The sequence below is a fragment of the Phascolarctos cinereus genome, unplaced genomic scaffold (genome assembly GCF_003287225.1).
Source record: "Phascolarctos cinereus isolate Bilbo 61053 unplaced genomic scaffold, phaCin_HiC Scaffold_9;HRSCAF=440, whole genome shotgun sequence".
Taxonomy (NCBI): domain Eukaryota; kingdom Metazoa; phylum Chordata; class Mammalia; order Diprotodontia; family Phascolarctidae; genus Phascolarctos; species Phascolarctos cinereus.
The window spans coordinates 156,457,451-156,484,306 of NW_027556402.1; the positions used below are offsets into that span (position 1 = coordinate 156,457,451).

General features: G+C 37.6%; 1 protein-coding gene across 8 annotated transcripts in view; it reads left to right on the forward strand.

Annotated features, from left to right (window-relative positions):
• Positions 1–3,179: 3,179 nt before the first annotated feature.
• Positions 3,180–26,856, forward strand: part of RBM47 (RNA binding motif protein 47) — a 157,242-nt gene continuing 133,565 nt past the window's right edge. For 3 of the 8 annotated variants that reach the window (XM_078148935.1, XM_020991199.2, XM_020991247.2), the window contains exon 1: positions 4,112–4,856. Coding sequence is in view for 2 of the 8 variants with exons in the window: in XM_078148934.1 (XP_078005060.1) it covers positions 3,545–3,588 (44 nt within the window). In the remaining 6 variants the exon portion in view is untranslated. Of the gene's footprint in view, positions 3,276–3,435; positions 3,589–3,864; positions 4,092–4,111; positions 4,857–26,856 lie in introns of those variants that run through there. The other 5 variants (XM_078148934.1, XM_020991181.2, XM_020991210.2 and 2 more) reach the window with 4 other exon arrangements.

The window sequence follows — 26,856 nt, forward strand, 5'->3', positions numbered from 1 at the left end:
TAGTTGTCAAATCCAATGGCCTTTCCTCAATCTCACTCTCCTTGAAATCTATGCAGCCTTTGACACTACTGATCAATCATCCTTTCCTTGCTATTCTCTTCTCTCTTGGTTTTTGGAATACTACTCTCTTATGATTCTTCTACCTGTCTGACTGCTCCTTCTCAGTCTCCTTTGCTGGATCCTCATCCAGATCACACCCTGTAACCGTAGGTGTCCCTCAGGGTTCTGTCCTGGACCCTCTTCTCTTCTCCCTCTATACTACTTCACTTGGTGATCTCAACAGCTCTCATGGATTTAAGTACTATCTCTATGATGATGATTTTCACATCTACCTATCCTGTCCAAGCTCACTGCTGACCTCAAATCTGGCATCTCCACCTACCTTTCAAATATTTTAAAGTGGATGTGTCCAGTAGGCATCTTAAACTCAACATATCCAGAACAAAACTTATTATCTTTCCTACTAAACCCTCCCTCCACCCCTACTAGCTTCCCTGTTACTATAGAGAACATCACCCATCTTCTCACTCCCTCAGGCTTACATCCTAGGTGTTATCCTGAACTCTTTTTACTATGTCTTCCCCCTCCTAGCCATGTCCAAGTTTGACCTCACCTTTGCAACATCTCCTAAATGTGTGACTCCTCTTCTCTGCCACTACTACCTTTGTAGGCAGGCTTTCATCACTTCACTACTGGACTATTGCAATAGGTTGCTGGTAGATCTGCCTGCCTCATATCTCTCCCCTTTCCAATCCATTCTCCATTCAGCCACTAAAGAGATTTTCCTAAAATGCAGGTCTGAACATTTCCCCCCTATGCAATAGACTCCAGTGGCTCCCTATTGCCTCCAGGATCAAATACAAGTCCTCTGTCTGGTAACGCCTTTCATAAACTACCCCTCCTTTACCCTTCCAATCTTCTCATATCATGCTCCCTTCCATGTTCTCTTTGATCCAGTGACATTGGCCTTCTGGCTGTTCCCTCAAACAAGACACTCCATCTCTTGGCTATGGACATTTTCTTTGGCTTTCTGTCTACCTGGAATGCTGATCCTCTACAACTCTGCCTACTGACTTTCTTGGCTTCTTTTATTTTTTATTTTATTTTATTTTTTTTGTTGAACTCATAGCTCCAATTTATTCCCTTCAGAAAATTAATACCAAGGCCTTAATAAGAATATATACATATATATATATATATATATATATACATCCATATAGTAAATTTTGCATATTATTTGGATTCTTACTCAGAGATTATATTAAGTAAATGTATACAAAATATGGGGAGAACCTGTGCAATCCAGGTAATTCAATCCTTTCCTACCTCCCCCAAGAGAATTTCACTTTGACTATATATATATATATTTTTTCTTGGCTTCTTTTAAATCCCTACTAAAATCCCACCTTCTCCAAGAATCCTTTTTCTACCTAGGTTAATTCTGGTGTCTTCCCTGTATTAATTATTTCCTATTTATCCTGCATATAGCTTATGTCCGTATATTTGTTTAAAAGTTGCTTTTTGTAAATTGTTTTGTAAATTCCTTCTGGGCAGGAACTGCTTTTTGTCTCTTTCTGTATCTGGTGAGCTTAGCTCCTCCTCTGGTGCTTAGTAGGCACTTAATAGATGTTTATTGATTGATTACAGGTTGTATACACATACTTTTAAGTTTAATTTGCATTATTAACACTTTTGTGAGTCTAGACAATCAATAAAACAATGTCAACCTCGGGATTTGTAGCCAGGATTTCTGAAGTATAAATGCTCATATTGAAAATTTAGCAACGGGGGCTCTCTTGCTTAGAGCTGGCTCCCGAACAGTCCTCCATCTATATACGTACATATGTCCTCTCCTCCACCCCAGATCCTTGAGGACAGAGGCTCTTTCATTTCCGTCTTTGTATCCCCAAAGACTGCACAGAGCCTACCACATAGTTGGTGTTTAATAAATTCTTATTTATTTATTTTCCTCACTTTTTGTGTCCCAAACAAAAGTTTGTGAATTTAAAGTAGGATGCTTAGTGTTTTTTTTTTAATTTTAAGTAGAGGAGTCAGTCAATAGGGCTTTCCTTACAATCACATTCAAACTCTATAACTGGTAAAGTGACAGATCACATGATTAGAATTGTAGAGTAAATCCATCAACAAGCAATTATTATGCACCTACTTTGTGCTAGGTACTATGGTAGGTGGTGGGATACAAAGAATACAAAAATCTGATGGCAAGCAGCTTACATTCTATTGTGGAAGGTATAAATGGGATGTAGTTCAGTCCCCTCATTTTACAGATGAGGAAACTGGGGACCAGAGAGAGTAAACACCCAAGGTCATAAGGTAGTTGCCAGAAGCAAGACTAGAGAAGGGTTGTGCATTGTAAAGAATACTGGATTCACAGTGATAGGACTGTGGTTTAAATCCCTGCCGGAATGTTTACAACCCCCATGACACTGGGCAAGTCACTCTACTTTTGATTCAGTGACACTGACCTCCTTGCAGTTCAGCAAACAACATTCCATCTCTTGGCTCCTGGCATTTGCACCAGCTGTACCCCAAGCCTGGAATGCCCTCAGTCCCTATCTGCCTCCAAGTTTCCCTTCAAGTCTCATCTAAAATCCCACCTTCTGTCAGAAACTTTTCCTAATCCTTCTTAATTCTAGTGCATTTCTCCATTAAGTATTTCTAATTTATTCTAGATAGAATTTCTTCATACATATTTCTTTGTTGGTATCTCCTCCATTAGATTGTGAGCTCCTAGAGAGCAGGGTCTGCTTTTTGCCTTTCTTTGTGTCTCTAGGGCTTTGCATAGAGCCTAGCACCTAGTGGCAGTTTAGTAAATGGTTATTGACTGGCAGACTGACTGTTCCCCTCAGGGCCTCTGTTTCTTTTGTAAAACAAGGGTATTGGGCTAGATGATTCCCATGGCTCCTTTCTAGGTCTAAAGCTGTGATCTTATTATGATCTTTTAAAATTCCCAGACTTAAGTTCTTTCTATTACTCCCACTTCCCTTTAGCAAATTATTGAAATTATCTTTTACTAAAGGGTAGTTTACCCCCTTCCATGTTTAAAAAAAAAAAGCAACCATAATTCTTTCAGTTGCATGACTTTGTAACCAGAAATCAGGATTCTTTTTTAGGTTTCTGATGTTGCCTGCTTCCTCTTCCAACTCATGCAGTCACAAGCACCAAAAGAGATTCCTGTTGGCTAATCCTATTGACAATAAACAGACTTAATGGTTGTTTAAGCACATCAGACTACTCACCCTTTGAATACACAGGTAATGTAAAAGGGGTGACCTTATTTGTAGTCTGCTTTCATTGTTTCTTTTGGATGGTGCGGGGTGGGGGAGAAAGCCTGACCAGGTCAGAAAAAAAAAGAGAAACGTTAAGAGGGTTTGGCTCTTGCTTTTCGATTACTGTTTTTTGTTCCGTTTCTAGAAACCAGATGTAACTTTAGGTCAGAATCTGTTAAAATGAAGCTCCACTTTTGTAAGCCCCACCAATACCCTGCTGACAATGGATCAGTAAAGGTCATGGGTTTCTCCCAATGACGCACCTTCCTGCATGGCTTCAAGACATGCTATGCCTCAGGTGAGTCAGGTTTCTGTTTTTCGGTGCCTCTGTCAGACATGTGCTAGAATGGAAATTGAAATTATTTATTTTCTAAGTGGCTGGGAGTGTTGAAGGGGGAGAGGCTTGCTGTTGGATTTGACCTCTGATTGTTCAGTAGCTGGTTCCTTATTCCTCAAAAAATGCTTCTGGTTTTGTTTCTCAGAAATGAGAGGGAGGGAGGGAGGAAGGGAGACAGAGAATGAGAGTTGTTGGACAAAATGTTAGGTGAGACAGGTGCTTTTGTAATTAGCTAGTACCAGTTATTTCTATTAAAAAATTTTTTTTCTGTAAATAGGCTTCAATTATCCCTGTTTGATATGTGTTTGATTCTTAAAGGGTGCTGGGGGTGGGGGGAGTAGAAGTTTGTCAAGGTCAAGCGTGCTGAGCAGACTTTGCAGAGTTCCTAAGCGTTCTCCTATGGAACCAGCCTTTTCACCCGAGCCAGTTTATTTATTTATTAAGAAGGACAACCTTCAGCAAAGGTATCTGCGCTCCTAAAACAACCGGAATGCTGCACTGGCCTTCAGCCAGCAGCGGCTCAGTGAACAGGATAAAATTTCAGTTCAGATTTACGGGAAGTTGCTGGTGTTAGGGAGTAAAAATCTGGTTTGGTGAGTTTAAGGGAAGGGAGTATACAAGAGACAACCTTGCTACTGTGAAGCGAGAGAACCAGAAAAGGGGGCGGGGGGAGTGGGGCCAGGGAAAAGAAGATCGAGATGGGACACTGAACTTTTCCCTTTTCTCATACACGGGTTTTAGGCTGGGCTCCGGAGGGTTCCCACAGCTTCCCGAGTTGGTGGGCAGGAGGGAACCGAGCCTCTGAGAGTGTATTAGCTGGATTTTGCTGTTTTGTGTCCAGGCAGGAATTTGGTTTGAGAGTTGCCTTTTCTGATTAGCGCTCCTGTTTAAGACTGGAATGTGCGGCTTAGGTCAGGGGAAAGCAAGGGGCTGAATGAACTTCCCCTGCTTCTGTTCCTTGCTGACTTTCTTTCTGCAGGTTTTCGGCATTCCAGGGGACTCAAAAAACTTCCGCACACGCTAGCCAGGGAGCTAATCCTGAAAAAGATCTGTTGCTTTAAGCAGGCACTGGAGGAGTAGCCTGACACTCCTTATTTTGATTTTACATTAGAAAAAAGAGAGAGGGAGGGAGGGAGGATGCCGCTGTAGGTTACTTCCCAGTTGACTATTTTGCTCTCTGCTGTGAATGCTGTTCTTCTGAAGTGATTGACTTCAAACCCTTAATACAGGTAGGTGGGTGTTTTTGTTCTTGAGGGTTTTTTTTGGGGGGGATTATTTGGCTTTCTTTCATCTTGTTTTCCTTTTCTTGTTTCCCCCCCCAACACCTCCCCCCTTTCCAGCCCTTTTCTTTTGGTCCTTTTGGTTCCTTGTCTCCCCCCCACTTCTTACACCCCCCCTCCCCCAATGATGGTCAGCACTTACTTAGGAGGAAGTAAACTGTTAGGAAAGCCTCAGCTTCTAGAAAACCAGAAAGTCCTAGACACTGCAAAGAAATCACTTTTCTATGATGAGGAATTGTTTCCAAGGAAAGAAATCAAATTTTTTTCATGCGTGAAAAAGACTTGATTGGCTCTGTCAAGAGACACAGGTGAATAAAATTAGATAATTAAACCGAGATTGTGGCAACATGCATAACTCTAGAGTTAGGTTTAAATATTTGCCAGTCCTGAATCAGACCATTCTCAGGAGCAACTAACTTACCTCTCAGGTCACCTTAGTTTCAAGTAGATGGGTTATTTTGCTTTAAAAGCTTTGGTGGCCAGGAAAATATACACTATTATTAATGAACTGATAACTGACAGGTCAATGAAAATAAATCAAAGTGAAGATTTTTTTTTTGAAGAGAACTGATTTTCTGTATTCTGGACAATCCTGAGACATTTTAGGATATGACCTTGCTTCTAGGACATAGCAACTTGGTAGGAAGGTATTGTACTCAGGAAGTACATTACCAATGCGAAATAAAAATCCAGCCACTTTTACTCGCATTTTTTATGAATCACTGTTTTCTTGAAGAGTAACTTAGAGCGACAATGTATTCTTTTAAAGCCAAACTCACATGATTTTAAGGGAGGGGGCAGGAAGCTTTTCACTAGTGGGCACAAGTATGTTGAAATAGCTACAATCCAGACCACAAATACCAGTGTGCTGGCAATTTTACTAAGCACATTTGAGAATTGCAGGTGCCGGATCAGAAAGGTGAAAGGTCACGGGGTGGTATCAAGCTGAGCTTGGCATGAGAAAACGTACTTAAGGCAACTCAGTCTAACAAGAAAAGGGAAAATATGATAGTATTTTTGTAGTTTATCCTAAAACAATCCAGTTTTGAATTATTAACAAAGTTCACAATATAAAAGATAACAGGCAAATGAAACTGGAGGTTTATAAAGAAAAGGAGGAGGCAGGGTAGAACATTTTAAATTTTTTTTCTCTGGACATTAGTTAGCCATTATGGTGTAGAAGCTTTCTTGAATTAAGATTTTTTTTTAAAAAAGGCCACATGAACATATTTTAATAATCAGAGAAGTGTTAATTTTTTTCTATCATTTCCCTGAATACTGAGATTACAGGTGTATGTTGAATTGATACTTAAATATCGCTTTGCCCAGGACACTTTTTAAAATGGGGTTTGGAGAGAGAAGCACTTTTATAATCAATGTCTTTGTCATTAGTTTTTGTGTGATGAATTCTGTATCCGATATATGTAATACTGTAGTTGAAAGAATGGGAGGAAGCAAGGAAACGGTAATATTTTTAAATTTTGGTCCCATTTTACTCTCTGAAGCTAATGGTATTTTCTTTAGTAGTATGAACATTTAAATTGAATGGGTATGTGGGGGGGAGATTCTTTTTGCTTAAGGACTTAGCTAACTTTTAGGGACTTTTGACAAAACTGACAATTTTAGTGGGCATTTAATGATAAACATTTAAAGTATGAGAGTATACAGTTGAATTTACTTTCCTACTAGTGGTTAAATTTGCTTGTCAAATTTTACCTCTAAAAATTATAAAAATGAAACTTGATGCAAAGCATGGAACTTTGACTATTTTTAAAAAGAAAAGGTGAAACCGCATATAGTTTCCACCTAAGGTTTTTAGGTCCCTCATCTCACTTCACAGGCTAGTTAAAGGGTTCACCCCAACCTCAACCTAAGCTTACTTGAAATGGTAAGAGTTCATTAGGAGAATATAGGAAGCTTGGGGAACTTCTCTTTTAATAATACTCAAGTTTGGGATTCACGACAAAAATCAGAAATCAGGAAGGCTTTGTTGGCCCTGAATTCAAGGTTCCATTATCAACATTTTGCCCAGTCGCCTGTCAAAATGATCCTCGACCAAAAATTTCACTGGAAAATTGTTAATATTGTTCTTATGAGAATTTTCATTTTCAGTAGAAATAACAGCATGTCTCTGTGTTGATTTCCTTAATGGTACTTGTGGGTTGTTAGCTGAAATAATGGTTTGAAGGAAAAGATTTTCAATAATATTCAAATAATGATGGCTTGGGTTACAAAGATAGTGTGTTTTTGACTGAAATATCATAGGACTGATCAAGCACTTGTTTTATAGTCACTTTATAAATTGTCATAAACCAAATTTTGAGTTTGAGGGGAATAGGCATACAGCCATCATTGCCACTTTTTATTTTTGCTCTTCAAATCCTACTGGCATGGTTTTAGTTCACCTGATTCCTGCCAGGATTTGGTTCCACCTAGACTGCTGCTCTGTCATCTCCTCTCTGCATCTGTATGAAAAGAAGAATTAAAGGAGCCTTACTACTCAAGTTCTTAAGTATAATTCGCCAGAAATATGGGGTGTACAACTTCCTTGTTGCTCACGTGGACTTTTATAAATGCTTTCCTACTACTGGAGAGGATTGATTAAAAAGCTGCTCTACTTCCAAAGTTTGGTCTCCTTTTGTAATTCAAATTCTTCTAGTGCTCTGCTTTGGACTCTTGCAATTTGAATGATTTCAAGATGTTATCTCCAGTTCTATCAGAAATAAACTAATTACTAAAAGCCCCAGCCCTTCCACTCCACCTTTTCCCCTTTCTTTTCTGTCCCTCTTCTGTGTTTGACTTTTACCTTATCAAGCAAGGTGTATGTATACTTTGAAAACACTGAATTACTCTGTGTTATGTGTTTTGTGTAATTTATTTACATATGTGTAACAAGCTAGTTCTGTATTGCTAATCCTCCTGGAAGACTGTGAGGCAACTTTGGTGAAATAAAAAGAACCTAGCTTTAGATCCAGGTGTCTTGGGTTCAGATCCTAGCTCTGACATTTAGGAGCTGAATGACCATTTAACCTCCCAGACCTGAGTTGTCTCATCTATAAAATAACAAGACACTTACCTACCCCTACAAGGTTACTTATTTATGTAAAGATCAAAATGAGACTAATCAATATACATTTATTAAGTGCCTACTTTGGATCAGACATTGTGCTAAGCACTAGAGATACAAAAAAGGGGCAAGAAACAGTCCCGGCCTCAGAGAGCTTACAGTCTAAAGGGGGATGCAACATGGAAACAAATATATACAAAGCAAGCTATGTGCAGGATAAATAGGAGATAATTAACAGAAGGAAGGACAGGGAATTAAGAAGGGTTATGGAAGGTTTCCTTTAGAAAGTGGGATTTTAGTTGGGACTTAAAAGGAATTCAGGATGAGGAGAGAGAGCATTCCAGGCATGGGGTACAGCCAGAGAAAATACCTGGGGCTGAGAGATGGGAGTGTCTTATTAGTGTAACAGCCAGGAAGCCATGTCTTAGCTTAGTTCTGAAAGTTAACTGTAGATTATTTATGTCTGTTATTAGTATATGCATATTATATGTAAAACAAAACACAGTTACAGTAGTTACTCTTTTGATGAAAGTATCCAGTACCTTTCAAATTGGCAATGTTTTAAAATTAAATCAAAAGTAAAAATATTTACTTTTCAGGAAGTTTTTTAGATTAAATTTTGACATTTCAGCTTCCCATGCCTGGTTCTCTAAAATCTATATTTAAAATATAATTCACAGCAGCCACACAGAATGGTGGGAGTTAAGGGAAGAAAGACAATTATTCCCAAAAATTCTCTTTAATTTTGCAATTTGACTTTAGAATATAATCTGTGTTATGAGGTCATAGATTAAACACTGGAAGGGTTCTTAGAAGCTATAGAGTCCAATATTCTCGTGATAAAAATATGAAAACATCTAGAGAGGGTCAATTGGCATTTGGCTCTATTATTTTGGGGAGAGTTGGGAAAGGTAGGGGGTGGAGATCTATCCTTTTTAATTATAAATTAGACTGATATGAAATTTTGTTTATCTTTTGCATATTTGGAAAAGAGGGGTTCAGGCATGCTTAGTGACTGGAATATCAGATGGGGAGTAAAGTCATTCTGTGTAATAATAACTCATTTTTATAGTTCTTTCAACTGGACTTCTGTTTCTTCATCTCTAATGAAAGAGTGGTTGGATTAGTTGACCTCCATGGAAATTGTTTTCCGGTTTGGTACAGTGGAGGGAATCTGGGTTCAAACTTGGCCCTACTACTAATTTGTGTGATCTTGAGCCCGACTCCCTCAGTCTCCATCTCCTCTTCTGTATAGTAAGAGGTTTGGACTGGATGACCTATTGGTCCCATTCAACTCTAAATCTGCTGGTAGGTATGCCCATTTGACAGAAGAAAACAGGCTCTCAGAGGTAAGCAAATTACCTCTGGTCTGGTAGTATCTGAGCCAGGATTAGAACCGGTTTGGTTCAGCTGTCTTTTCAATACACTACATTGACTGTCTCCACTGGGATAACAGTGAATTATTTGCACCAATGGCATGCCAGTGGGCATGTAAATGCATACAAAAGTATTGTGAAATAGAAAACTGGAATAGGCTACACTTACCTGACCTAGGAAATGTGAACCTCTAAAAATGTACTTCAAATGTATTCTTTTTCTCAGTCCTGAGAATTGGGTAAAATGTTTTATATAGCACTTCCCATGGGGGAAAAAAGTTTTGTTTAAAAACAAAATGAACTTATCACAGAGTAGTTTGAAACAAATTTTCAAACTTATGTTACAATTTAAATTCCAGTTTCAGGTAAAATTTTTGTACCTCTCAAATGGAAATGACACTGCTACTTTGACGACAAGACAATTTAAAGGATGTTTCTTTTTATTATTGTATTAAAAAAAAAAAACATGGTTCTGGGTACACCAAGCTCCTGCCAAGATTAGGCACATCTTGTCAGTGGCTTTCTTAAGACAATGTAGGCTTTGTTAGCTATGACTGAGAGGGTTTGGTGACACAGAAAACTCAATGGAGCACAACAACTTATTATTAACTGAAAACTCAATGGCCTGATGTTTTTTACATTTTATCTGCTAAAATCCATGATTGAGTTCTTTCTCAACACAGATGACCTTATTATTTTAGAATATAACTTTCACACTGAAGAATGCAGTGCTTGCAGATTCACCTTTGATCCCAGTTAGGTGGTTAAAGACAAAAGCAGCAGTATGCTACTACTGAAGATTCAATTCTGCTGTCCTTGCCCAAGCCTTAAGTTTGTGGGAGTTTGGCCTGATGACAAACAGCAGAATTTGGTCCTATGGGGAGAAAAAGATGAACATTGACTGTATTAGAAATGAAAAATTTGGAGGTGATGATGATGAATGTATCAACTAAATCCAAACTACTGATAATGTTCAAGGTTGAATGCTTTACTGTTTGGGAATTCATCATGTAATTTTGCTCCATGCTGAAGAATTCAACTCATTGGGCCTAACCTGGTGGTAGAAGCATAGGATTCTTATAACAAACCTTGGCTGTCATGAAATGATCTTTGCTACTAAAGGAGTCAACCATTGTTTTTACAGAATTACTTTTGGTTTTATATATTTTTATATATTATTTTAGATTGACAAATTGCAGTGAGTTTTGCTGAATGCCTAAATTCATTTGATTTTTTTTAACCAGAAAAAAACAACACTGATATAAAACTCTGAAAATGAAAACCTCAAAATGCAGGTTAAACTGCATGAGGCCTTGCACTTTCTAACTTTCTATAGTAGAAAGAGTACTGGGTCGGGAGTTAGAAGTTCTGGGTTCAAATCCTAGCTTTGTTTGTGTGACCCTGGCAAGTCACTTAATCTCAGTGCCCCAGGCAGCAATCTAATTTGATAGGCTATCAAATACTTACAGATGTCTACGCCAAATATTAGATAACATGAAGAAAAGGCACAGTCCCTAATATATAGAGAAGCTACAACCCTGTCACATACTTATCTCAAAAAACAGATACTATACATTTCTATCAAAAAGATATAAGACACTGACTGCTTACTCATAGGATTCCTCTCCCATCTCCAGCCCCCTTTTCCCAGTAAATTTGTCAAGGAAGATATGATACAGTGATAATGGTGAACCCCAGCAGAAGTTAGAGCCAGGGTCAATTTCAAAGCAAAATTTATGAAGATATGGTAAGAGCATTTAAAGAACTGTGGACTTTTTCTCATTTTACTTTCAATATACGTAATTAGCGCTCTTATCGAGCATACCTGTTAGGTGGGTGATAATAATGGGGGTGAGGGGAGGGAGTTATTAGCAAGTGGGGGAAACACTTTCATTTCTTAGTTTAGAAATGGTGAGATGAGAAAGAAATACAGTTTTGAGAGGAAAAATAAATACATTATTAACAGAAAATTAAATACATTATTAAATACATTGTGAACATATGGTATTATTTATAGCACTATTTTACTTTGGAAGTTGGTTTATTTTTCACAAGACATAAGGTATGGAGGAGAGATAGTGAACAAGATATGGGCAAGTAAAATCCTCTTTTGAGGTACTAAGAAAATGCAATCAGTTTAGCTTGGGAGTTCTCAAACTTTTGAGTTTTAGGACTCATTTATACACTTAAAAACTATTCAAGACTCCAAAGAGCTTTTGTTTATGTGGATTATGTCTTGATTAAAACTGACAAATTTTAAAATATATTTGTTGATTCATTTTAAAAGATAATAAAACTTCATTAAAAGTTAACATGACACTTAATGAAAAATAACTATTCCAAAACAAAAAGAATTAGTGAGAAGAGTGGCCTTACTTTAAATATTTGTGCAAATATCTTTAATATCTGGCTTAATATTAAACAGCTAGATTCTTATATCTACTGCATTCAATCTGTTGTAATTTATTTTGGTTGAAGTATATGAAGAAAATTTAGCCTCACAAAGCTGGAAATGGCAGGAATATTTTAATAGACAAATTATATCTCAGTATGATAGTTTTTGCATAGAGAACCTGCTGAAAGGATCTTGGGGAGCCCTAGAAGTCCACAAACCACACTTTGAGAACTGCTGGTTTAGCCTTTCTTACTTAAATATAAACGATAGTTTAACTTCCTTCCTTAATTTTTACTAATGCATATCCCTTTGGACTCATTTTGAGGCCTTCATGATTATCCTTAAGGTATATTTAAATTTTTCAAAGAGTAAACAAAAATCGCTGGCTCAAATGAGATGAAGCATTAGAATTTGTTCTTCTTTTCTTGCAATTAGCTCCTTATTAATTAGAAGTCATCCATTCATTCTCTAGGAATAGAAACAACTCTCCTGGGTGTGAAACATAGCAATGCTACTTCAGGCTGACACCATCCAAGAGTGCTTTCTAGGGTACTTGTAATATCCATGATCTGCAATTGTCTCTAACCTCTCAAGCCACTAATACTATCCCTTGGCTATTCCTTGACAGTGGAGGAGTTCACAAATACCTGACAAAATTGAGTCCATCCTTTGGGATTTCTCCCTTTGACCTAATTGAGGGAATGATACCATCAAGGGTCAGTTTTTGTTTTGTTTTGTTTTTTAAAGGATGAGGGAGATCTGGAGATGTTTGTAAATAGCAGAGGAAAAGCAAAGTTAAGGAGAGATTGAAAGTTACAGAGTGCAGTAAGAAATGACCAAAAGGATAGTTTTATAGAAACCTGGGAAGATGTGTATGAACTAATAGAGTGAAGTGAGCAGAAATATGAAAATAATTTATAGAACAACATTGTAGAACTTTGATCAATGCAATGACCAACAATGATTCCAGAGGACCCTTTTGAGGAAGCATTTTTTCTTTTTTAAAAAATTTAGTTTTTTTTTTACATTTTAAGTTCCAAGATGTCTCCCTCCCTCCCACCTTCCCCACTTCTTTCTCTGGAAGTAGATAGCATATTCCTTCATATGTCTTTTGTAGTTGATTTGAATATTTAGAATACTCAGAACACCTTAGATCTTCACAGTTATTCTTCAAACGATATTGCTGTTACTATGTACAACGTTCTTGGTTCTTCTCACTTCACTCTTCATTATTTCATGCAAGTCTTTCCGTGTTTTTCAAACATCAACCCACTTATCATTTCTTACGGCATAGTAGTTAGTATTCCATCACAATCATACCTACAAATTTAGCTATTCTGCATGGGCATCTCCTCGATTTCCAGTTCTTTGCCACCATAAAGAAAGCTGCTATAAATATTTTAGAACGCATAGGTTCTTTTCCTTTTTCTCTGATCACTTTGGGAAACAGACCTAACAGTGGTATTGCTGGTCAAAGGATAAACATACTTTAATAAGTCTTTGGGCATAATTCCAAAAAGGTTAGATCAGTTCATGGTTCCACCAATAGTGTATTAGTGTCCCAATTTTTCCACATTCCCTCCAGAATTTGTCATTTTCTCCTTCTGTCATTTTAGCCAATCTGGATAGGTATTCGGCGTTATCTCAGAGTTGTTGTAATTTATATTTCCCTAATCATTGATTTTGTATAGGTTACCAAAGTGGGCCATACTGCCCCTGAGGCTGGGGGAGGGGGGGAGAGGGCTGGAATGATCCAGGGGGGCAGTAGTAGTTTGAAATAATGCAAATTGTAAAAACAAAACAAAACAGAACAAAAATATTAAAGTAGATTTCCAGGAGGGCTCTCAGTTTTTTAAAAGGGAGTGGTAGGAAAAATAAGTTTGGGAACCTCTGATTTAGAGCATTTCTTCATATGACTATATGCAGCTTTGATTTCTTCATTGAAAAATTGCCTGTTCATATCCTTTGACCATTTATCAATTGGAGAATGACTCATATTCTTACAAATTTGACAAAGTTCTCTATATATTTGATATATGATGAGACCTTTATTTAAGAAACTCTATACAAATTTTTTTCTCAATTTTCTGCTTTCCTTTGAGTCTTGGCTACATTGGTTTTATTTATACAAAATGTTTTAAATTTAATGTGATCAAAACTATCTATTTTATATCTCACAATGCTATCTTTTGTTTATTCATAAATCCTCCTATCCATGAGTCTGATAGTTAACATGTTCCATGTTCTTCTAATTTACATATGATATCTCTATGTCTGGGTCATGCATCCATTTTGACCATATCTTGGCAAATGGTGTAGGATAGAGTTCTATACCTAGTTTTTTCCAGACTGCTTTCCAGTTTTCCCAATGATCTTTACCAAATAATGAATTCTTATCCCCAAAGCTTAAATTTTCACGTTTGTAAACATAAGATTACTATAATCATTTACTACTGTGTATTGTACGTCTATTCTGTTCCACTGATCCACCTTTCTATTTCTTAGTCACTACCAGATAATTTTGATAATTACCACCTTATGATAAAATTTAAGATCTGGTATTGCTAGACCTCCTTCCTTTACATTTATTTTTTAATTCCTTTGATGTTGTTGACTTTTTGTTCTTTTAAATGAATTTTGCTACTTCTTCCTATATTTCTTCCCTTTCATAACTAAACTCTTCAGTTTCCTCATACTTTTCTCATAAAGTCCATTATCTTAATTTTCACCTGAAATGACAGTCTTCAAGGTTACCAATAATAGATATATTAATCACCAAATCAAACATTCTTTTTCAGTCTTTACCCTTGATCTCTGTAGAGCCTGTGTTGTTGTTGATGTTGAACATTCTGTCTTAGATGTCCTCTAATCCCTGGCTTTTGATAACATTTTTTCTCTTTTTTTTCTTTTTTTTTTTTAAAGGCAGTTGGGGTTAAGTGACTGGCCGAGGGTCACACAGCTAGTAAGTGTCAAGTGGTTGATCTGAGGCCACATTTGAACTTGGGTCCTCCTGACTTCAGGGCCAGTGCTCTATCCACTGTGCCACCTAGGTGCCCCAATAACATTTTTCTCTCCTATTTTGACTCTTCCTCAGTTTCTTTTACAGGATCATCATACTTTGTCCAGGCTGTGTGTCCTGTGTCTTTTTTGGTGATCTCAACTATCACATATATGCAGATGATTCTTAGATCTTTCTAATCTGCCTCAGATTGCTGAAATCATCACCAACTGCCTATTGGATGTCTCCAATTAAATGACTTGTAGTAATCTCAAATTCAGCATGTCCAAAACAAAATTCATTATTTCTCCCAAATCTGCCTTTAGTTCTCTTTATTTCTTCGGTTATCACCATCTTTCCAGTCACTCATAGGCATAGTAATCCCCTTGCCTGGAATGTACTCCCTTCACACCTCTACCTTGTAATGACTTCCATTATCCTTCAAAGCTCAGCTTGGGTTAGGTCTTCGATAGAAAACTATAGAAATCTTCTCCCCAGAATGTACATTATTTCATATTTCATTTTTAAAATATAAATATTGATCTCTTTTCTGTAGAAGGTAAGCTCCTCGAGGGCAAGGACTTTTTAAGGACTTTTAAAAAATTTTTGCCTCTGTATCCCCAGTGTCTTGCATTGTGCCTGTTATCTAACCGGCAATGAATAAATACTTGTGGAATTTAATTAAATGATTTCTCTGATGCAAACAGGAGGATAGACTCTTACAAGTTTGTTAGATGGTGGGCTTTAACCTCCTAAACTGCTACCATAGTCAAAAGGAAATTTATTCATGATTGTTTGTAGACATTTGTAGTAAAAGTAAAAGGGCAATAGCTGGGTCTTCATATAGTCTAATAAGAGTTCAAGGATCTTCCCAGTTCACAGGTTATGAAATGAGAATAGATTTTCCCAGTTGACTAAATGCATGAGTGTTGTTCTAAGCATGAAAGTGTCAGTGATAGCAGTGGGTTTCAGTAGATTGTTTTTTTTTCCCCCCAACCCTAGCCCTGTGATTTCATAGGTATAGGAAACTCTCAGTGAACTACTTCATTTACAAGCACTTATTGATGCCTTCTCATCTTAAGAGAGTTGCCTAGAGCCCTGAGTGGTTTAGAACCTTGCCCGTGGTCACAAGCCAATTTCTGTCAAGAGATGGGACTTAGAGGCAGGACTTCCTGGTTCCAAAATGGGTTCTCTATCTACTTACTGCTTCTTCTTGGTCTGCACAAGTGCCTTGCACATAGTAGGGGCTTGATAAATGTTGGCTGAATTGAGTTGAACTGAATTAGATGAGTGCAAAGACTATATGTTACGTTACACAAGTATTTTATAATAGATGTAATATTTAATATGATAAATATAATTTTTAAAGTATTTCATTTTAACTTTACAGTAAAACACATTTATACCTACAGATAGGAATGACAGCTTCTAACGTTATACTGTTTAGATACTTAATGACTGCGTGTTTGTGCATTTGGAGTTGAGCAATTTTTTTCTGATGTGCAAACAAATGGGGGTATCCCTTTCGGAGAGCTCTAATCCAGCTTCCATCTTGCTTATGATTTCCCTTTTTTTTTTTTTCAGTTTGCCACATGGTCCTTGATGGAGGTTAAATGACTAATAAGACATTGTGCTATGCTGGAGGATAGATGTTGTAATCATTTCAGCACTTTCCTGTTTCTAAATCAAAGCTTCATCTTTTGCAATCTTTTAAAAATTTTGATCTAAAACCTATAACACTCCATTTTGAATCAGGCCTGTGTATTGCACATTCTAAAGATGATTAAACTTTAGTAACTCATGTTACTATATTGTTTATGACTTTTCCCATTATAATTCAATTAGAATTAATGATTGTCATGAAAGTAACTGTCAAGACAAGTTTGTTGTTTCATTAGTATCTTCTTCCGACCTTTGAGGATTTGCCAAATGCCAACTGTGTTGCTGTAGGAATTCCTCTGAATTTCCCTCCATTACATAGCTATTTTGCCTTGGACTGTAATGAAATGCAGTTGCTGGTTTTATGGTATCTGAGTATTTAGTATTTCCTGGAAACTGTGATTATTTTTTTTTCTTAACCTTTCCTGAATTGCAAAATAATACTTCAGTCTATCATGCCCACACTCTAACCCTGGACTCCTTTTCTCAATTTGGAAACTTCAGTTTGTCACCACTGGCTTTCCAGGGTTATGGAAGTAGAGGCCTTTTATGAGTACCACCAGTTTCTAGTAGAATGTTTGGTAGAGCTGTTTTTGATGGGCAGCTAGGTGGCGCAGTGGATAGAGCACCAGCCCTGGAGTCAGGAGGACCTCAGTTCAAATCCAGCCTCAGACTCTTGATACTTACAAGCTGTGTGATCCTGGGCAAGTCACTTAATTACCTCACCTCCCCCCCAAAAAAAACCCAGGTATTCTCAAAAATAAGTAAAGATTCCACAAAGCTCAAGAAGTAACTACTATACATAAACTTTCTGCTTCTAGCTAAGCATATTTGTACATGGGCACATGTACAGGGGAACTAGGTGGCTCAGTAGATAAGAGTGCTGGGCCAGAGTCAGGAAAACTTAGGTTGGTTCAAATCCTGCCTCAGACACTTACTAGATGTGTGACCCTGGACAAGTCACTTAACCCTGTTTGCCTCACTTCCTCATCTACAAAATGAGCTGAAGAAGGAAATGGCAAACCACTCCAGTATCTTTGCCAAGAAAACCCCAAATGGGGTCACAAAGAGTGAGACACAACTGAAATGACTGAAAAATAGCACATGTAGAGGGAAAGTCATTCATTGTCCAGGTTGCCCCTAGGCTGGCTTTTGTTCAGGCTTGATTGTTAGTACAGAATCATTTGGCTTGTTAAGTGGTTCCTAAAAAGATGGCAGCCTCATCACAATTGAGAGTCAGCTGACTGCTTTGTCAATCTCTTAATAGTTCACAGAAGAATGTAGAGCTGAAAATGACCTTAGAGGCCATCTAGTCCAAATTCTCTAGGCTACTCCCTCCAACCAGAGTAGTGACAATCAGGAGATAATCAGGGTCTCGCCTTGAGTTAAGTGGCAGAGCTAGGATATGGATACAGAGCCTACTGACTCACTCCAATATGCTTTCCACCAAGGAACTAAGAACTTAGTATGGCTGAAAATAATGCCGTATGCCCCACTGCTGTGGTGTTTATAGCATTCTCCTCTATGTACTGTGAGCCATTTAATATGAATACCATTGGGGCAGTTAGGTGGCAGAGAGTGGATGGGATTGTGCATGGCCCTGAAGTCAGGAGGACCTGAGTTCAAATCCATCTCGGACACTTACTAGCTGTGTGACCCTAGGCAAGTCGCTTAACCTCAGTTGCGTCAAAAAAAAAAAAACTATGAACACTACTGAGTATATGTGTGATACCCTTGTGATACCACTCAGTATGTTGTAACATCATTAAGTGAATTGTTTTTAAAAAATTAATAATGTTTATAGGGGGGTTGGTGTACATTCTTTTTAAAAATCTTTAGAGCACTGTATTAGGGAGTCTAGAAGATTCATTTCATTCCTGCCTCAGGCACAGATTAGCATGTCTTCATAGGCAAGTCACTTAACTTTGCAAAGGCTGCTTCCCCATCTATAAAATGGGGATAATAATACTTGCAGTATCTATATTAAGGGGATTTTCACGTAGGTAATAAGACTGTACGTGAGAAGCGCTCTGCAAACTTTATAAGTTTTGGGTAAGAGCTATTTTTCATGGGGAAAACCTCCTTGTGAAACTCATGAAGCAGAAAAATTTACTAAATGAACTGAGTACAATCTGAAAAAGACAATTTCACACAAAGTAAATTGGTTCTTATTAGGTAGAGAAAGAACTAGATGTTCTTATGTCAGGACTCTCCATTTCATTTCGTATGTGCTCTGTTGGGCAAGCATGATTGACTGCAGAAGACCAAGCAGCATTTCACATTTCAATGTTTTTTTCTTGCTTCTTAGCCTATGTGCATCTAGGTGTATACATAGCAAAAGTCCTTTGTAGATATTCCACAATACCAAGATATAGCTGTTCCAGGATGTTACAAAATGGAAAATAATGTAAGTGGAAGGTATTACCTATGAGACTACTCAGCCAGAATTATATAAAGCAACATTTCAAAAATTAATGTTTTATGTATTGAAAAACTTGGATTTCCCACAAATCACACGTGTATGTAAAGTAGAATTGAATATATGTATATATATTTCTATATTACATATATATGTATATATTTGAAAGGTTTCTTTTAAAATGGGTTGGATCTTTCTGTTGTCTATACCCATCTGTATATGTTTCTAAATATTTTTCTCCGAATGTCTATACTTTATATAGGTATGTCCTTACTTAAAATTTACTCTTTGAAAAATGTGTTAAAAGTCTCATTTGTGTTGGTAGCAAACTTGCTTTGAACTGTTCACTTCCAAAGCTTTCCAAGCCTGGCCACTGAGTCAATCATAATGTACTCAAGAGGAGATAGCTAGGAGGCACAATGGATAGAGCACTGCCACTGGAATCAGGAGGACTCGAGTTCAAATCCAGCCTCTTACTCTTACTAGCTGTGTATCCTGGGCAAGTCCCTTAACCTTGACTGCCTCAAGAGGAAAAAAAAAAGATGTATTCAAAATCTTAGGAAAAATTTCCACTGACATGTTAAAAATGATAATAAACCCCACCAGCCTCTACCTTGCAGTTAGCCAAATGGGGACTTTCCCCCCAAAAAATTTTCATGCAAAGCTTGAATTTTCAAAGGAGAGGCACTCTAAATTTATCTTCTTAAAATGTTAGGTACAGTCACCTTTCAATTTTCTGTGCTTGTACTCAAAAACAATTAAAAGCATCTTTTCACAGTTGGCAAGGGAGGAGATGGACTTTGAATAGACAGAGTGGAAACTTAGCTCTGAAGATGTGATTTTCAGTGAGTGGGAGCACACTGCAATGCTGGGTAAGCAGGCTAGTTTCACAGGAAAATATTTTATAAATATAACCAGGTAAACATCCAATTTTTTTACTGATAGGCCAGTGGAACCTCAAAGGTATAAAGAAATTGTTTAATTGGGCTAAATAATGGATAGGATTTGTGGGCCCTCGAGACTTGAAAATTAGCTTCCATTTTTTTAGGAAAGAGGATATTTTGGTGACCAGAGACTTGACTACGTATTTTTTGTAAGAATCCAAGTAGTATTTGGAGGGCATAAGAAAGGAGGTGTCTCTGTGGCTAAGCGACTGTTGAACTTTCTTTTGAATTTATAGTTATCCTCATATTGAATTCTTAAGGTGAAATAGTGAATAATTTAGGCCGTGTTTTCAGTGGAAGAGAGTTGTGAGGCCAGGATCCAAACACCTCTTTTTTGGCAGTGTTGCTGTATATATAACCTTGGACTAGTAACTACTTTGTCTCTAGGCCTTGATTTCTTCATCTGCAAAATAAGATGGTTGGAGAAGACAATCCTATAAGGTTCTTTCAATCTCTGTTCCTAAGCCCCTTAACTTTGGAATATGTTTGTATGGGGTGGGGGGTGGGGAGCACCGAAGTTTGGTTAACGTCTCTATTACTTAGTCATTGTCCCAAGTGGGAAAAATGGCCAGGGTGCCAGTGAGAGGGAGGGAACGTTAATTTATGTGGTTTTATAAGCGATTCCACGTGACAACTCTGGGATCCCAAACTTGGTCTTCACTCTGGATACTTTCTTTAATAATGAAGTCTATGATGAGTATAGTAGATAGAGAACTGGCCTCCAAGTCAGTACTGTCTCTGTGTGACCCAGGGCGAGTCCCTGGCCCTCTTAAGTGCTCAGGGCAGCTCCCTGAGATTCTAAACTGCAGAGAAAGTTCTCACCTGTATTGGTAGAGTTTCCTCACCTAGGGAGTTCCCATTACTAATGAAGTCACAGGTCTATTTCCTATATTATCTCTATTCCCACACTCCCATGGCATAGTGGAGAGGGTGCTGGACCCTGAGTCTGGAAACAGCCAGGAAGTCTTAAGTTAGAAGAAGTACCTGACTTCAAATGCCACCTCTGGCATTTAGGAGTTTTATGACTGGGCAAGTCATCTGACCTCCTTGGGTCTCAGTTTCCCCACATTTAAAATGAGAGGTTGGACTCCATGGCCTCTCAGGTCCCACCAATTCTGAATTTATGACCCTCTACCCTATAATGTAGGGTGTACCCTGTTACCTGTTTTAGCAGATATATGGGTAGTTGTTTGTGGTGTGGGTTTTTGCCTCCATTTTCATAAGATCCTATTCATTTTCGATTAATGAAAACTGCTTTTTTTCCCCCTGTGAACTATTAAGCCATGTTTCAGCTACCTCATATTTGTGTAATTTTTAGGTATTTTGTTTGACCTATCCTTCTAGCTTGCCTGAGATCTTTTGGGTTTCTAATCTGTCATCCAGTATAGTTATTTGACATTTTATCATTATCAATAACTTTCTCCAAATCATTCATTGATATATTAAATGGAGGGGCAGCTAGGTGGTACAGTGGATATAGAGTGTTGGCCCTGGAGTCAGGAGGACCTGAGTTCAAATATGGCTTCACACTTACTAGCTGTGTTACCCTGGGCAAGTCACTTAACACTAATTGCCTCAAAACAAAGAAATATTAGATTAAATATTAAATGTAAATAAAATTGAACCAGCTCAAGGATAGAGCCATATGGAAAACTGCTTAGAGACCTCCCTCAGCTCAACATAAGAAACTCTCAACTGAAATAGAGTTTCTACAGAAAACCATTTTTCTACAGAAAACATTTTTTTTCTTTTAGGCAATTGGGTTAAGTGACTTGCCCAGGGTCACACAGCTAGTAAGTGTCAAGTGTTTGGTCTGAGGCCACATTTGAACTCAGGTCCTCCTGACTTCAGGGCCAGTGCTGTCTCCACTGTACCACCTAGCTGCCCTACAGAAAACATATAGAGTGCTTTGTACCCCTTGAGGGAAAAATGCTATAAAATCAAAACAGAGCTAATTTGACCTTATTGTTCTATGGGCATTAGCAACAACTTGGAGAAATTGGCAAATGGAACAAATCGTTGGATTATGGTTACAACTGAGTGTCCATAGATGTGTACAGGTAGAAAAAGTGAGATGTACCATGAGACTGGCCAATTTGTTAAGTACTAATCCAATAAATGTTTATTATGCAACACAGTGTACTGGGCATACCAAGATAAAATGAAAACCTGTACCCTCAAGAAGCTGGCCTTTTATGGGAGAGGGAAAAGAGAAGAAGATATAACATTGGTAGGTAATTTCAGAACGGAGCAAGCCCTAATAATCTGAGCAGGCTTCTCCTAGGCTGAATCTTGCAGGAAGCTAGGGAGTCTTAACAGGTAGGAAATTAATAGTCACTAATTAATTAGCTAGAGAAGGAAGAGATTTTTAACCTCCTTTTGTATTTGCCATTCAAATCAGACTCACCTGTGAAATTTCACATCAGAATAATATTATAAATAATATAATTTAGGAAAATATTTCTATTAATAACGATAGATTTTACTAATAATGTTATAAATCTAGAATAATAATCCATCCAGCTGTATAGATATCAAGAGACCTTTTGCAGAAAATATGAACATTTTATGAAAACTGGACCTTGGCAGCCATTGAATCTACACCCTAATTTTACAGATGAGAAAACTGAGTACCTGGGTGGTTAAATGGCTCTGCATCATATAGCAAGTAAGCATCTGAAACAGGATTTAAATGCAAATCTTGACTCGAAAGTGCCCTGGTCCATTCACTGAACCCTTCAGCAGTCACTGAAGGTAGGCAAGTTAGGTATTTTACTTTCATGCCTATTACAGAACACTTAGTGAATTTATCAAAACCTTAATTGGATCTGTCTATACTTTTATCCAGCATACCTTTTCCACTTAATTATTTATTTATTCATTTGCTTATTTATTTAGGCAGTGGGGTTAAGTGACTTGCCCAGGGTCACACAGCTAGCATCAAGTGTTTGGTCCAAGGCAAGATTTGAAGTCAGGTTCTCCTGACTTCAGGGCTGGTGCTCTATCCACTGCTCCACGTAGCTGCCCCCCAATATACCTTTTTTAGTAAAGAGCTCCTTAATTATATTACTATGCAAAGTAGTTGTAGTCTTTTGTTCTGAAATTTCTTTGAAGATCTAAGTGTTGTTAGCCTCTTACGTTCACGGTTTTAAAGTTTTGATCTTATTCCATCTCAGTATCTTGCTATACTGTAGTTTCATTTTTAAAAATTGTCATACACCAAATCATTTTAGTTGCCCTTCTCTTAGTCCTTTGTTGCTCAGTTATCTCTTTGAGAGACAAAGAGTGCTTGGAAGTATCGGTGTCTTTGCGCAGTTGTTTTGGATAAAGCTAGACTGGAATCCTGGCTTCCTTCAAGGCTCCAAGTTGTTAAAAAAAATTTTTTTAAGTTCACAGATCCCAAGTTAAGAAATCTATCCTAGGAGAACCCTTTCTTGATCTCCCTACTTATTAGTACTATCTTCAAAAAAATCCTCAAAATAAAAAATTACACATACTTATCTATTTGCATGTATCTGTCCAGTAGGACAGGATCTCCTTGGGGGTGAGAATATCTTTGCATCCCTAGTGCCTAACATATTTGCTTCGTACACAGTAGTCACAATCAGCCAATAAACATTTATTAAGTGCCTACTGTGTGCCAGGCACTGTGCTGAGCTAAGCTCTAGGGAGTCAAAGAAAGGGAAAAGAGAGTCCCTTCTGAGGGATCTCACAGTATTAAATGTTGCAGGGAATTGGTTTGGATGATGTTTCCTGCCATATTTTCAAAGCCTGTCTTGACAATGATTATTCTGTTAACGTTTTGGGCCTTGAGAACATAATGAAGGCTCATACCTTTAGGAGGTAGTTTGTAGTGGGAGTTCTTTGCCTTTTTTTGTATGGACCCTTTTGGCAGTTTGGTGAAACCAATGGACCCCTTCTCATAATGGTTATTTTTTAAAAATTTGTAATTTAAGGAAATGCTAACTTTCAGTTTGAGGTGAAAGTAAAGATGAAATTTTTTTTCCCATTTAAGTTCATAGACTCCTCCACCTCAAATATGCCCTTGGCCCCAGTGGGGGACAGGGGGAGGGTTTTGTGGACTCTAGGTTCAGAATCCTTGCTCTACGGAAGTCTATAGATCCTTTTATTAAATTGGAAATAGTAGTTTCAAAGACCAGCTTTTTGTATATATAGTTTGTATTCTTTCTCCTAATGTAAATGCACATTGTACTTAAATAATTTCACATTGAAATTTACTAGCTCACCAAACCAGACTGGTAAAATTTTCTTCTTGTTTGTTCTCAGTTGTATTTGAAGATTTCATTTGGGGGAAAATATCTGAATAAAAACAGTCTCAGCTTTAATTCCTAAGGGATCCGTCTGTTAATACTTCTCTACCTAGGGAATGGCCTTGTTATCTTTATCCTTGGGTTTCCCGTCTATCTTCAAGTAATTTCTTTTCTATAGCAAAATGTTCTTCCGTACCCCATGATAAGTATCCATAGACAGGTCAAGAAATCCAGGACCCTCTTGGGATTTGTATTCTCTCCGCTGATGCAGATGACAATGTCTCCACACCTTAATGGACAATATATGTGCTATGGCTGTGACTATGGCTATAAAAATTCATCACTTGCTCACCTATATTCCAGTGATGAGCAACTCTGACCTTAGCAAGATTGTACCTGGATGACAGACACACAGTCAGTCCCCATAAGTAGAAAACTTTTCATTTAGGATGGACATGCCAGTGCTTGTACTTTAAACTTAATAACCATCAACAAAAAGGAGATTAAAAAAAGGAGTGTAATCTTGCATAAAACTCAACATGTAAATAAATAGAACCAAATAATTAACAGAAAACAAACAAGGAGAATGTTTCTGTTCTGTGCCTCTTTTCCTTCCTGTCTGTTAAAATTTAGCTGCTCTTTGTGATTTCTTTTTTGTTGGCATAGTCTAAAAGAACAGAGATTCATGCCCATACCAGGATGACACATCAAAGGATTGCAGTGGAGATTATATATACGCACACAAATTATGGTGGGCCTTTCCCTAAATAGAATGTCAGCTGCCTGAGGGTGGGATTGTTTCATATATCTAAGAAAGGGAATGTTTCTGTTTTGTCTTTTGTATCTCTAAGACCTAGCACAGGGCTTTGTATATAGGAATTGCTTAATAATGGTAATAACAACAAATGTTTATTAAATTGAATTGACTGTGCGTACATTCCTGTTACATAGGTTTATTTGCTTAGCCAATACAAACTTCAGCCTACCCTGTTTGAATGATCACAAATTCAGACTTTGTGAGGTCCTAATTTATATGGCTGGGGCAGCTAGGTGGCACAGTAAATAAGAGTGCTGGGACTGGAGTCAGAAAGAACTGAGTTAAAAATCTGGCATCAGATTAGCTGAGTGACCCTGGGTAAGTCACTTAACCTCATTTGTCTCCATTTCCTTATCTGTCAAATGAGCTGGAGAAGGAAATGGCAAACCACTCAGTATCTTTGCCAAGAAAACCCCCAAATGCGGTCACCAAGAATCGGACGCGATTGAAATAACTGGACTACAACAAATTTATATGGCTTAGTTTAATTGATCTTATAGTTACTTTAGCATGAAATAAACTGAAATGGAAACTAATAATTCTGGGATCATTAGAAAGGACTCAGTAATTTTTAATTGGTGATTTCAGTTTTCCTAATCTACTTTCCATAGCAGAAAGGAAGTAGATGAGCTATAGAAATGGAAGTCAAATTCTACTGATGGCTCATTTTGTTTTAAATCATTTTATTTTTCTAAGTCTTCTAATTTATTCATGGCTGCTGATGGTATAGAATCAGTAAGATAGCTCTAAGGAATGTGCAGTTTTTTAAAAAAAAGTGTCTATGTTTGTGGGCTATATGTTACTTTTAGTCATTATATAATGTGCCCTTACCAAAACCCCAGGCAGGAATTTGAGTCTTTAGATATTACACAGCTCTAACAATACATGGCTTGGCAAAGAGCTGATTTTCAGAGTTAGAATGATTAGTGTTCCAACAACCTCTAAAGTTGAGGTTTTGCATGTTTGCTTGGCATGAACTAGTCTATTTGACAGGAGGAAAAAAATCGAGTCTATAAGCTTGTTTCTATTTGAACAACAAAGAACGGGCTTTTCCTGCTGTTTTGTAGACCAGTATTAATACTAGGCATCTCAGTGGATAGAGTGCTGGGCCAGTAGTCAGAAAGACTAGAGTTGAAATTTGACCTCAGACACTTATCAGCTGGGTGAATCACTGGAGAAGGAAATGGAAAAACTCTTGCAGTATCTTTGCCAAGAAAACCCCATGGACAGTATTAAAACGCTAGAAAACATGACATAGGAAGATGATGTGCACAGTTTGGAAAGGTCTGGTGTGCTATGGTCTATGAGGTTGTTTTGGGGTCACACTGAATAACCAACATTAATACTATAGGAGGGTTTGGCCACTGAGCTAAAGCAAAGAGTCTTTCCTTATCAGACTTGACTCTTTCTTTGAGCCAAGGGTGGGGATCTGTTGTGATAAGCAGATCTACTCTACCCACATTGATTAAATCCAGGGAATAAATGAAGACTAAAAATACTTCTCAAACTTGCTTCTCTCTAAGACAGGTAGTTGTGGTGCTCAGCTACTTCTGTGAGAGTCAGCAGGGAATGGTGGTGAAGAGCGATGGTTTTGTTGGCAGATAGATGTGAGTTTGAATCCTGCCTCAGAATCTTAGTAGCTCTGCACATCTTAGACAAGTTATTGTAACCTCTCTCGAGTCCAGGTTTCTCTGTCTGTAAAGCTGGGATATGTGTAGGGCTATTGTGAAGGTCAAATGGGCATAAAGCCTTTGCAAAGGCTTTTTTAAAATTACTTTTTATTCTTATTATTGTTAGAGTAACTGAAAATAATGAAATGCCAATTACTGAAGAGATTATGCAGTTTTACTGAAAATCAATCATTGAGGCTAATAATATAGTTAATATACTACCCTCCCTATTTCCCTTTTCCTTTGTTTTTATATAACTAATTACATCTTTAGAAATTACATTGTATTTTGCTTACGTGGTTCTAAGGAACCTTTTAACCTGCTAACCTCAGT